The 13300-nt window shown below is 39.6% G+C and overlaps 1 protein-coding gene across 3 annotated transcripts in view; it reads right to left on the bottom strand.

Annotated features, from left to right (window-relative positions):
• Positions 1-13300, bottom strand: part of SHISAL1 (shisa like 1) — a 68163-nt gene that overhangs the window by 22582 nt on the left and 32281 nt on the right. For all 3 annotated transcript variants that reach the window (XM_066318511.1, XM_066318508.1, XM_066318510.1), the window contains 2 exons: positions 12215-12313; positions 5990-6203 (listed from right to left, as the gene is read on the bottom strand). In XM_066318511.1, the coding sequence (XP_066174608.1) occupies positions 5990-6203; positions 12215-12281 (281 nt within the window). In that variant the 5' untranslated portion in view covers positions 12282-12313. The remainder of the gene's footprint in view (positions 1-5989; positions 6204-12214; positions 12314-13300) is intronic.

Raw genomic sequence — 13300 nt, 5'->3', positions numbered from 1 at the left:
TTAGGAAGGAAGAACGTTGACAAAATCATGTTAGACAATGCACTTCACAGGAATGAAAATATGTACTACACTGAGATGTATATGTTGGTGGAGCTATGATGTGTATATATAGCTAAAGGCCATGGAAATTATATGGTGCAGAGACCTGTAAAGCTGTGACAGATGATTAAGGATATTAAAAGAAAGGGGGAAAAACAGGAGGAAAAAGTTTAAGGGGTCAAAAAATTTGGTGATCAAAAAGGGGAAGAAGTGCTAATGCCCTGCTGGAGATGAAGTATTATTAAAAGAAAAATGACTGTCAGGTGTAAATGCAGCTTGGATTGGAAACTGTGTGAGTGGGGAGGATGAGATCAGAACTGAGGTGGAAAGAAACGTATAAAAATGAGATTGTTAAGTAGAAAGCAAATAAAAGGCTGATCTAGATCCATGAGCTAATGTGGCAGTACATGTACTGGAGACTGTAAAACCAAGAGGAAGCTGAAGAGATGTTAGCAAAAAATGTCATTAGCAAGGCAGTCTCAGAGAAGAAATCAAAAGTTATATAGGTGGGCAACCCACATCTGCATGGAACTGAACTTAAAACTGAACACACCCCCAACCATATTCTCCTTCCACAGCCAGTCAGAGAAAGTTGGGGGAAATCATATTTTATCAGGACATTGATCAAAATGGAAGTGCTGCAAGAAGAAAAAAAGGATGAGAAGACATATTATACATGCAAGCCAGAAGGATATTTTGGTACTTTAAAAACATGTCCCCCAGCCTTTCTGGATCAAAAGATTTCAAGTCTCTGCTTTGAACTTTCATTTCTATTTAAACTATTGTATGACTCTTCCATTTTATACTTTTAAAAAATCAGTATTTGAAACAAGAAATCAGAATTTTACTTTCTGTATTGCTGTTTGTCAGCACTTCAAGAGACTGATTCTCCCCTTCAGGGAATGAATTTTCCTCTACACAGCTATAATAATGCCATTAGATTAAATGGGGCTCCATTTCAAATAACTAAGTAACAAGAGAAAGGTCCAAGCTGTTAATGGCTCCCTTCCTGTATAACTTTAGGATTACAGAAGCCTAAAATTAAAATCAAAAAAAGGAAAGAAATAAGAAGATTTCCAGGAGGATTGGAAGTAGGCAAAATTTAATGTTCTGAAACCCTTAACCCTTTGCCTCTGCTAAAGACTTACAACATGCAAGCCCAACTTCACACAACAGAGGGTAGACCTTAGAAAAGCACTACAATCTTCAGTTCAGGCCCTTGAAAGTAGAACAGGATCTGGTTAATCCAGGCTTCTCAACAGTGCTGTTCTTGACTTACAGTAGATTTAGTCCTATTGGGGGTAAATTCTATTATTTTCTGTTAATATATATAAAAGGCAAGCACAGGCTGGAAAAGTCAGCAAGAAATGCACCTGGACAAATCCCATTCCTGCTCATCATTAATGCCAACAGGACCCATTTTGTATACACGTGAGCTGTATTTGACCCACACTAAGAAAACATATTTGTTTTGGCAACAATGTGAGAGGCAAAAACATTCCTTACAGTTAACTCAAAAGAATTTGTTTGCATTTTAAGTATTTCGGTTCATCCACCAAAATTTTGATTAGTGAAAATCGGAGCTATTTTGAGCATTCCAATTTAAAGCAGTGCTCCATTAATCCTGCCAATATATGAGTTATTCATCTGCTCCTCCTAAAAAACATCTGTTCTCACAAGTACAAAAAAATGAAAGGCTGCTTTACATTAATTAACAGACAATGGGACAACAGCACTATCAAAAACAGTAAGTAGTGTGTTTAGTGCACAGAAGGATATTCCATACGTTGATATCTTCTGCTTCTCCAACTATTAAGGTGGTAGAAAATGTTAATTTTCCTGATGGGTACTAATTAAAATGAAAACTGCCCTGCAATTTAAGAAGATGTCCTCATTAGAAAATAAACAATCTTATTAACACAGAATAACAGTAAGGGCAGAAACACAGAAGAGAACTCAGAATCCACAAACTTCTAGGACTTGCTCTCATTTCACTGACCTGAATGATTTAATTGTCAAAGTTTATTCTTACAACCTGCTTTTCCTGTTCTTTTGGGCAGAAGTTCAATCTTCACTAAAACTAAAGTGTCAACAGGTTCCAAATTTGCTGGGATTCAAATTATAGGGTTTGTTTCATTATAAGGGTATGTATCAAGTTGCATCCATCTCGTTCATTCACTTTTTGAGACGGATAACAAGCCGGTTATGACTATCCCGTATATTTTTAATATATTTTCTTGAGTTTTATGTGCAGCACATGAACAAAAAACAACTCTTTTGGGAATTCAGGTTTGACACAAACAACAGACGTAAACAATTGCAGGCTGAATTCTACAGCTGCAGAGTTTAAATGTGGGCAGATGGTCACGGAAATGGTTCTACTTAAAAGGGGCTGTTCCTTGGAGTAGTAACAAATAAGGGCTGCCCCTAGGAAATGCAAGGTCACACCCTTGGTACTGAGGAAACCAGTGCAATTTTTGCATCTACACTTTAAATGAGATTTCCCCCCTCCTATTTTTATTTTATAATTATCTCCAGGCCTTTGTCCAATCCTGAGTTTTCCTGAGGAATCTGTTACTGCCGTACCTGAGAAATCCACCCTGTCAAATGACAAATTTTTGCAACAGTTGGTAGTGGGATTGATGATTTTTTTTCCTTCCTTTCTTGTAAAGATGACTCTCTGAGTGCTATTTAAACAAATACCAGTTCTTCAGGGGACATTCAGTACCTGGAGAAAGATGGTGCTATTTTACTCTGATGTTGCTTTGGGTGCCAGTGTTGGAATGAGGTGTGCTAAAGCCATTCCACTCTGACAAACTGGACTAAGAGATAAGGAAAACCATGGATTCACTACAGACTGCCAGAACATAGCTCCAGTATCAGATTGAAGATCCCTATCATAGCAGTACTACTGATAATCCACCAAAATAAGCACAACAGAAAATCTGACTATGAAAACTGGAGTCAAGTGGGTACTATTTTTAAGAATAGTTAAACAGTTTCTTAGACAGTTTTAAAGGAAAATACTTTGGATTACAGAGCTTTTCCTGTTTGTTAGACGTAATTTGTATTTCTGTATTTAATACTAAATTAATTATTCCCATTCAAAAGTATTCTAGACTGATTATTCTGCATGGTTGCAAAGATATAATACTCCCATATTTTGCTCTTATAAAAACATATAAATATTGTGTTACAGTAATGGAAAAATGTAAATAAATATGGCTATAGTTGCATTGTGGGACTGGTGAAGACAAATGCGCCTTTTGAGCTGTGCCGTATCAAAGAAGTCACAAGTCACTTCATTAACTTTTTCCCTCAACTGTATTATAAAACAAGAACTTTGTTTTGGTGATCACAAAGATGGCTAAGGGGAAAAATAAACCAAATAATAATATTGAAATAACCCAAGCAATAATACTGAATCACTCTTCCCTGAAAACTATAATCCATTTTTTTCAGTTCATTGCTATTCCCAAATCTTAAATTATTCTCCCCTGCCACAGTACAGTGGGTTTCATCAGATTTTTTTTTCAGTGGTGTGTGAAATTAGATCTAAACAAAGAGCTGACTTTAGTCACTGTAAACTGAAGCCTGGATGCATTAGAATCCAAATTATCGTATACGACAAATAAAGTCAGAATATGAAGTAAGAAGCTTTTTGCAATGTTTTTCATGTAGGCACACAGGGTTCACTTCTTTCTGCTCCTTCTAAAAATACTAGATAGTTTTCTACCACTGTCACTGAGCTCAGGGTGAGGAGATATCTCTCCTGTCTGTCTCACTCCACGGGTGGAGTTTTACGTAGGAAGCGGCATCTCTTTATTTTCCTCATCCTGCCAGATTTATCAGAAGTGATGTTTGAGGAACAAGGCAACACCAGCTCACATCACAACAGCCCTGTGCTATGAAGATCCCTGGATTTATTTCCCTGGGGGTGTGGGCACCTGTGCAGGTCTGGAGGCAGAGAAATGCTCTGTGTCCCAGGGCATCTTTTGCAATCAGCCTGGACCTGCTCCTCTGCCTGGGAAACGGCTGGTTGCCCTCTACATTCCAGGTTGCAGGGGAAAGAAAGGGCAGAAGAGCCTTACCTGAGTAAGCTCTGGCCGTGACTACACGGAGTAGCTGCTGAGACAGTGGGAGAAGCCTGAAGCATTGGCTTTGTGTGTGTCTGAACTGCCTTGGAGGGTAACATCCCCACCTCTGTGAGACAGGGTGGTCAACAGTGCTGGTGCAGGGTTTACAGAAAAGCAGGGCAGGAAATAAAACACATTTGCTCTGTACGGGACAAAGACTGGAAAGGTGTGAGGACAACAGCCTCACAAGCCCGTTCTTGAGGCTGATTTGACCACTCTAGGTGTGCAGCAGATTCTGCACGTTCTGGTAGTCTGTGACTACCTGCAGAACCCTTCTGTTCTGCGAGTCCTGTGAGGACCTCCCTAACATCCAGGAGTGCTGAGGGAGCAGGGCACCCCAGTACACAAAGGGACAGCACACCCTGGATTTTTAGCATGTGTAGGGACACATTGTGTGGGAGCACTGGGGCTATAAACTCTAACAGGTTGCCTGGAACTATTTATGTTGTTTTTGGGGAGCCCCAGGTGAAAGTTGCTGGACTGTCTGGGCTGAACAGAAGGTGGAGAAAATGGGTGGTCTTTAATGGGCTTGGTACTACAGTATCTTCCCGGTGTTCTGTGGGATCTGTTCTCATGATCCCAGAAGCACTACAAAGCCAGGGAAAGGAAATTTCACCGGAAGGACATAACTGCACATGAAGTAACAGTATAGATCCACATTGATTTAAAGGTCTCTTACATGGGTAGAGTCTATTTTTGTCTGTTTTTGCAGGTGACTAACACTTTAAGAACCAGTAAATTTAGAGAATGGAACTTTTATATCTGTGGGAGCCTGAAATTTCTCTGGGCAGCTCTGTGTGAGGAGTGGCTGTTAAGGAAGGCAATGCTTTGCTGACTCCACGAGCTGAGCACAGCTGCACACAGTGAGTTACACCCGCCAGCATCAATATTCCAGTACCATCATCTCCTAACAGCCCTGCACCTGCTCCCACAGGGATGAATACAACACACCAATTGACTGCCACCACAGAAAACACCCAATCCTGTTGTAAACAGAAATCCATATACTGTGATTCCACCCGTCTTGAACCTGCCCCTTCCTTGTCCTGGAGGGGCTGAATACCAGAATAAAATGGCAGGGAAAGCACATTGATCAGAATTCCATCTTGGGAATTACACCAGAGGAAATCACAGCAGATCAGTGTGGCCAAAATGTCAATACTAAATAGGAAACTGACCACAAGGGAAGATTTTGTTCCTGTAAATAGCTATTCAGTAACAAAGATCTACTTGCTACTTCCTACTTCTTTATAAATAAAAAACATACTGACATTTATTTTGGGGGATAGCCCTCAGATGAACATGGAAGTATCCCAGGTAACAGTCAAGGAGACCACACAATGTTGGTAAAAAAGTAAATACATTCTGTTCCCCGAGGCTAGTGATTTGCTTCAAGAGATTAAGATTCAAAACCAACAGGGGCATTTGGGTTGATACGGAAAATGTCAGCTCACTCCCTCTCTCACCTACGAGCAGCTCTGGGGTTTATTTTTACTGATGCACATTTAAACATAGTTTGGATCAAATGAGGGTCAGGGAAAAGACTTTCCTAACTTTTATACATAACTTTTTATTTGTCACATTTATATGCAACTTTTACTCTCCTCGCAATGTTTATAGCCTACATCAAAGCAAAGAAAGCAAAGCTGAAATATTCTTTCTTTTAGGAGCTCTGCAACAACAAAACAACCTTTTAGTAATGGTTTTCTGTATATGCAATTATTCTAATTGCTTCCATCATTAAGTGCACCTCAGACTCCGTTATTAGACCAGGAACAGTTTGCTGAAGAGTACTTTAAAACTCATTTACTTACTTGTGCATATATCCATCTGCATTCCCTGTTAAGTTCATCTGCATAACAGTCTGAAATTCTGTCTCATTGCAGCAATATTTAAACACTGTGTTGTTATGGTGACAGCAAAAGATGTAAGATTTGTTGTCAGAAAGACGGGGGCAGTGAAAACCGAAGTGGTAGCGACCTTTGTAGTCCGTGTACGGCTCGCAGACCCGAAAATGCGCGGACAACACTGGAAAACAAAAACAACATTGGCTTTGTCAGTCGCTTGTTATCTGCATGTTATCAACCCTCATTTTGTAAGGCTAAACAATTGTCAGTTGATTTCTGAAAAACGTGAGTAGTTCAGAACTTTCAATGTTTTAACACTTAGTACTTAAAGGTAATGATGTTCAGACTTCTGTTGCATTTTGAATTTTGTTGCTTCCGTGTTTCTGATTACCACTGTTTGCTTTAATGGAAGGGAAGAAATGCCTTCCACGTTAAGAGGCACCAAAGTATTTCGGGAAATGTTTTCATACCACTGCTCTAAACATAGGGATATCCATAACACACAACAATGTTCATGTTTGATTCTTCTGGGGCGACTTAATAAAACCAACACGTCTATGTAGAAACTGCAATAAAAGTTTGATGGCACTTGGTTTGCTATTTCTAATTTCTTTTCTTCGTCTCTAAAGGTCAATCTTTGACAAGGAATATTCTATCAGAAACAGCCATTACAAGCGGTATAACAAATCTGAACTTGCAAATAGACAGAACTAATAAAATACAGGTGTTCCTGGGAGTTCTTACATTTCTTCTTTAATAAGTTCTCATGTAGAGTGTTTATTACAGCTCTGAGAACATTTTTCTTTTTTTCAGTCATGTGTCACACTGATCTCACCATCACTTTTACTGGGGGAAAAAAGAAGCTGCCCATAGATACCCTTTTATCATCTTAGTTTACCTGAGCTTTTCAATTGTGCAGAGGGGCAGCATAGAGATCCCTTCCAAAATAGTCATGAGCAACCATAACCAGCTTCTTGAAAGATTTTCAGGAGTCAATATTTGGTTCCACATTCACAGTTTGTGTTACAGGAGACCTTACATCATCATTTAAGAGCCTATGTACCCCACAGACACCCCAAAGGGCTTAAGCTCCGAGGAAAGTCAAATGTGGAAGCTGAGTCTGGATACTCTTAGCAGCAATTTTTTTTCCTTTGGAGAACTCAGGCACAGCAGTGCTGTGGGGCAGCTGCAGCTCATAAGTTATACCAATTAATAAATTATATATTCACTTTGGACTGACAGAATTTGGTGCATGAGTTTTCTGTCAGTGTACCAGTACAAGAGGTTACACATAATGACTTGCATGGATTTAGCTGAACTGCACTGCACCCCTCTGCACAGAGCCCCTGCTGATCTGCAATTGCATTTGCGCACCTTACCTGTCTAATCCTCTTTTTTTCCTACCTTGTTAAAAAAAAAAAAAAAAAAAAAAAGACTATTCCTAACACTTTCATTTGTCAATTTTATAAAATATATTTATTTCAAGACAGATTTTAAGGATTGTGACAGTTGAGATCATTTTATTTGTGTGTAGAGAGGGGGAACCTAGAATAAAAAACAGGGTACTAAACTGACAACAAGTAATCTTGTGCTGCAGTCTGAGTCAAGAAAGCTCACTCTAAATCAGTCTGAGTCAAGAAAGCTCACTCTAAATATTTATGTATGCACAAACATATCTAGCATCATTACTTGCACAAGAGAAGAAATCATTTTTGCAGATTAATTCAGTCAGGAACTGAAAGTGCTGGAAGAAAGCCATTTCTAAAGGAATACAGATATTGAGAAAACTAATTACTTACCTGTTCTTGCCCTACCTGGGAAAACACATGTGTTCCAAACGCGAGGATGCTATCATCAGTAAAGAAACTTTCTTTAGACTTATGTTTTCAACAACCTCAGTAACTCTTGTAACAAATCTGCATGTTCAAATTCTGCCACAAAATCCACACAGCATGTAATTGCATGGGAGTGAGTTTGTTTGAACAAGTACTTTGCTGCACCCCTCCTTAACTAACACAGCAACAATAAAAGTGTGCTGGGATTGATTATGCTTTGAAAAACCTCAATGTTTGCAGCTGGAAGGGACCTCTGGAGGTCATCTCATGCAAATCCTCTGCTCAGGCAGTGACACCTGTTCCCCAGAACCGTGTCCAAATGCCTTTTGAGTATCTCCAAGGATGGAGACTCCACATTCTCCACAAGCAACCTGTGGCTGTGCTCAGTGCCCCTGACAGAGGAAAAGCATTTCTGGACGTTTGGATGGATTGCAGTTTGTGCCCATGGCCTCTTGCCCTGTCACTGCCACTCAGAGGTTAAGCCTGCTCGTCACTGCCAAGGGCTTTGTTAAACTGTATGTGGAAATTTCCTCTGATCCCTATACGGCTCCTTTGAAACGTTTTAAAAAGAAAACAATCCTCAGACTTCTCTGAGAATGAAAACTAAGGAAAGCATGGTTAGAGAAGGAAGGGAGAATTAAGATAACACCATGTCCTAGGAGGAGGGACATTGCAATAAAACAGTCCTAAGCAAATCCTTAAATAGCGAAATGTGTCGGTGACTAAATCAATGCATGATGTGATGACTGAATCCCATTGTGAACTCAGCAGTCAATGTGTGGTGGGTCAGCCCTGCTGGGCAGCTGAACACCACACAGCTGCTTGCTTGCTTCCTCCTCCCAGTGGGATGGGCCAGGGAATCAGAAGGGCAAAGAGAAAATTCATGGGTTGAGATAAAAACTGTGTAATAAATAAGAAAAAAAACCCACAACACCATCAACAACAACAAAAAAACCCAAAACACAAGTGATGCTAAAGCAATCATTCACTACCAGCAGACTGATACCCAGCCAGTCCCTGAGCGATTTTTGGATAAACTCCCACCACAATTTTATTGGTGAGCATCCATCCCATGGTACAGAAACCACCTTGGCCACTCTGGGTCAGCAGTGCCAGCCTGTCACTAGCCTCAATAGTGCTGTGATACCAGCACTGCTTTGGTCACCAGCCTAAAACACAGCCCTGAGCCCATCCCAGCCAGACCAGCACACACAGAAAACACTTTCTCAATTTATTGTAATCCGTTTAATTTCAGTCGCTGTCTTTGCTTCTCTGTGGATCAGAGAGCCAATAAACAAAGCAGGACTTATTTTCTTCCACATATTTTTTTCCTGAAAATAACTTTGCTTAAATCCTCAGGTTTAAAGCACCTTATTTCTATAGAAATACTTCAGATGAAAGTATTGTGCCTGTGAAGACCTTAAGTTGTCTGTTGCAAAGGTGCAGCTGTGTCTGAAGTGGAGCTGCAAGTGCAAATCCTCACACTGTTTTTGAAAACAGTTATTGAACAGTGGATACAGTGGCTCCTCTCTCTGTTCCAACTGATTTCAAGAGAATAGTCTGTCATGCTTCATCATCACAAGACTTACCTACTTCACCTCAAAAACTACACAGCCAGCAAGCAACAAACTGCTACTTTTCTATCTGGTCACAGCTAGAAATCTGCCTAATGTACATTTTTAATTTAGATACTAAGTTTTTAAAGCCCAAGACTCGCTGAATGGCTGGTGTTTATAAGCTTTCCACATGGAACCTCAGAAATATTCATATGTATGCATTTTACCACATGTTAACTTGCTGCGTGGATGTTCATTTCCTACTTCAAAGAAAAAACGTTGTAACATGCAAATAATCTGATTATTTTTGCTTGTTAATATAAGCTTTGCTGTCAGCACTGGTTTTATAAATGTGCTGCAATCCTTTAAATGAGTAAGCATCAATATTTGCAAAGACAGTCTAAGAGTTAGTGGTCACAAAGTCATTCTTTTAGTATGACTGCACATTGCTCCTCCCTTTATTATGCATTCCTTGTGTGCCCAGTAAAACCAGTAAGTGTTCACTACACCTAAACCATCACTGTGATCTCACTGGCACTGAAATAAAATACCTTCAGTTTCAGTATTCTCAATCCAGAAATTGATTACTAAAACTGTTAATCTTAGTATACCAAAGACTTGGAAGTAAAGCAAGATCTCACAGATGGAAGTCTGTAAATCTAGGGCACTCAAAAGGAGCCTTGCCATTAGATTTTCATTCCAGCTCAGGTTAAAAATGAGGTTCGTATCATTCCAGTGAGAGTAGCATCCTTTCCCCCCACCTCCAACATTCACTGCATACAGCCAGTAGTTTTCCTTTATGGAAACTGATCTGTCTTGGAGAAAAAAATTACACTGTCTGGCTGAAAAACCATAATAAATTTCCTCCTGTAAAATGTGTTGTGAGTTACCAATGACATAAACCCCTTCCTACAGATGACAGTGGCAAAATTCCACAAAGAGGCAGCAGAGTTTGGCTGGCATCAAAGACTTGTGATGTTTCAAAATAACCTGGACTCTACATGCTAATAGAAGACATCAGATAATAAAACACCAATAGCCAAGGAGCAGCAAAATGATAAGAAACACATTTACAAAGCCAACAGTTATCAAGGATAATAGATAAATTATGTACAAAGTAAAAGCTGTGTGTAATTGGTTTCAAATAAAAACATTGCACTTCATAGGCAGTATTTCTAAGAGAGAAATAAAGAAAAATGTCTGAGTTTGAAGGAATACACCAGTGGCTGAATACAGCAATTTGCATACACAGTGCAATCACAGCGTCCCACTCAGCTCCAGCACAGGCATTTATTTGTATCATCTTGAGGAAATGGGTTGGAGGAACGGGATCTCAGGACAACTCTAACCGAAGTCCCCTATAAAGAGTGGCAAAGGTATAAAAAATTTAAAAAGAGACTGGAGCAGCTGGAACAGTTTTGTGATGTTTGATCCACGTTTGATCACTTCATTGAAGACCTCTTGATAACTGATTTAATTGCTACACCAGGGAGGTGGATTTTTGAAATTTCTTTAGCCTAGAGGAAGACAAAGAAGCAGCTCCAGCCCCTGTGCCTGATCCCAGTCCATCAGAGAAGGACAGTTCCATAATTAGGAATGCAACACCACACATGGGGATTTCAGGGGAAGGGCTCTAAAGTAAAACAATGATTTAACACAAGCAGAGGAGTGCTCTAATTGATAATATTACACCATTGTTAGCAAAAGGGCTGTGTCAGAGCTAAATAATGAACTATTATTAGCAAGAATCAATTTGAACACTGCAAATAAGCAACGAGACTGTGGGCAACAAAACACATGCTTTAACTGACTGTCAAGGATATGAGTATTAGTATTTTATGAATATTAAAGACACAGACTCAGTAGTAAGAATTTTGACTGAAGCACAAGGACATTTTAAAAAACTGATTTAATGGTGCCTGTTAAACTTTTAACTCTGGTGGTTGGGGATCTGATGGACGACAAGAGAATAATGAGCAGTGATTGAACAAAAAAAGTCTTTTTGTTTCAAAAACTGCCCAAAGAACAGGAATAAAAGACACTGAACTAAGAACCTGTAAGACCAAATCTATTTGGAATGCAAACCTTTTAAAGTTTTATATTAAATATTCACTCATTATTATAAAAAACTCTAAGGCCATAAATGACTTCTGATGAACAAATACAACCAATAATCAGAGCAGTCAAGTAATTATCAGTCTAATAATTCTAATTGGCACATTTCCACACAAACCCCTTCTGTGTGCTAGTAGCAAACATGTAGAGCAGAACTACTAAGCATCAGGAGAAACATCTCTGGTCCAGTCAATTCTTTAGATTCAGGAAAATTACATCAATTCCAAGTTCAATCCTTCAGGTGCTTTACATTCTCTGGCATGCACACAGAAAACACACAGCTGGAACCTGACTTGCTCTGCTCCCAGTGGACGGTTATTTAGCAAAATGGATGTGGCCTATGGTGGCACAGAAATTATTCTTTTAATTTAGGTGAGCTGAAAAAATGGCATATCCAAAGAAATTAAGCTACTCTTTCAACTTTCCAGTCTGCTTTGTTCTTAAAAGTGAATTCTCAATTCCATTTCAAATTCCAGTTTCCAATTCTTAAATACAAGGAGGCTTCACTTATATTGGAACTAGATGATGTTGAAGGCCCCTTCCTGCCCTTACTATTCTATGATTCTGTGACTTACTATGCAATTAACAATCATTTGGTCTTGTCTATTTTGTAGGAACCCAGTATTAAATTGCAATTATTTTTTTGCTGTGGCACACATCAGTACAAGATAAATTATAAAAGTTACCTGCTGACAAGAGTAATGAGAGCAGAACCATCAGCACATTCAAGGACTGTTGACCACAACTTGTCATCGTTGGCTTTCATTGGTCCATTAGAGAATTACCTGTTGGACAAGATGCAACATCATGTTCAAGTGTCTGTTTCATCTCCCAGCATTGTTCAAATGTTCACTTCGCCAAAAAGATTTGGTAAAATGAGATGGTTTCATACAGCAGGGAAAAAAAATCAGATTTTTTTTTTCTGGACTTAGAAGTGAAATAAATTCTCCTTTCTATGATTAAAATTCCCTTTCTCATTCCCCCATGGATATATACTGTTTACGTACTTTTCATTAACCAGGAGTAGAGCTGAATCATATAAAGTCTTTACTGAATATTCATATGTCCCCTGTAATCTACATCCAGCAGAACTGTGTTTGTTTGACTTCATAAAACCAGGCTATTGTATTATATGTGTAAGGGCTAGAAAAGAATAAACAACAGAAAAATAAATTAGCTGCTTTGAAAGTCAATCTGTTTTACCCCATTAGAGGGTGCAGTCGCTCAGAAAGTGGGTCAAACAACTGAGATGGTTAGAAACACTTCAAAAAACATCTTTTCATCAGCACCAGAGCCTTTTATGAGATTATTGTTTGTTGTTTTCCTAGGACAGGGAGTGAGAAGTGATGCAGTTTGATCTGACTGGCAGCCCTCCTACAAAGGCTTCCCTTGGTGTTTCCCAGACAGGAGTCATCCAAACTCCTCTTCAGGTTGATTCAACACCAGCAGCAGCAGCAGAGACTGTCCCAGGTGTCAACATCAGGGTGAGCAGGAGTGGGTGGCACCTGGTCCTGCCATCGCTGATAAACCCAACTAACTCTGGGTCTGGGAGGTTTCCAGCATCCTGGACTCTCACTGACATCAGGGTACAACAAAAGAGGTGATTTCTGCCTTTCTGCACAAACCCTGTGTGCACTTGGGCCACAGACAGAGGGCCCAGGGGGTGCTGCAGCGAGCTGCTGGGGTGAATCCAACTCCTGAGCTGCTAAAATTGTTCTAAGGTGTTTACAAGGCAGCAGCTTGGGGGAAAGAAGAAAGGGAAATGGCAATTT

Source organism: Sylvia atricapilla, chromosome 5 (genome assembly GCF_009819655.1).
Source record: "Sylvia atricapilla isolate bSylAtr1 chromosome 5, bSylAtr1.pri, whole genome shotgun sequence".
Taxonomy (NCBI): domain Eukaryota; kingdom Metazoa; phylum Chordata; class Aves; order Passeriformes; family Sylviidae; genus Sylvia; species Sylvia atricapilla.
Note: the sequence above shows the minus strand (reverse complement) of the source record. Positions and strands in the feature narration are given on the sequence as shown.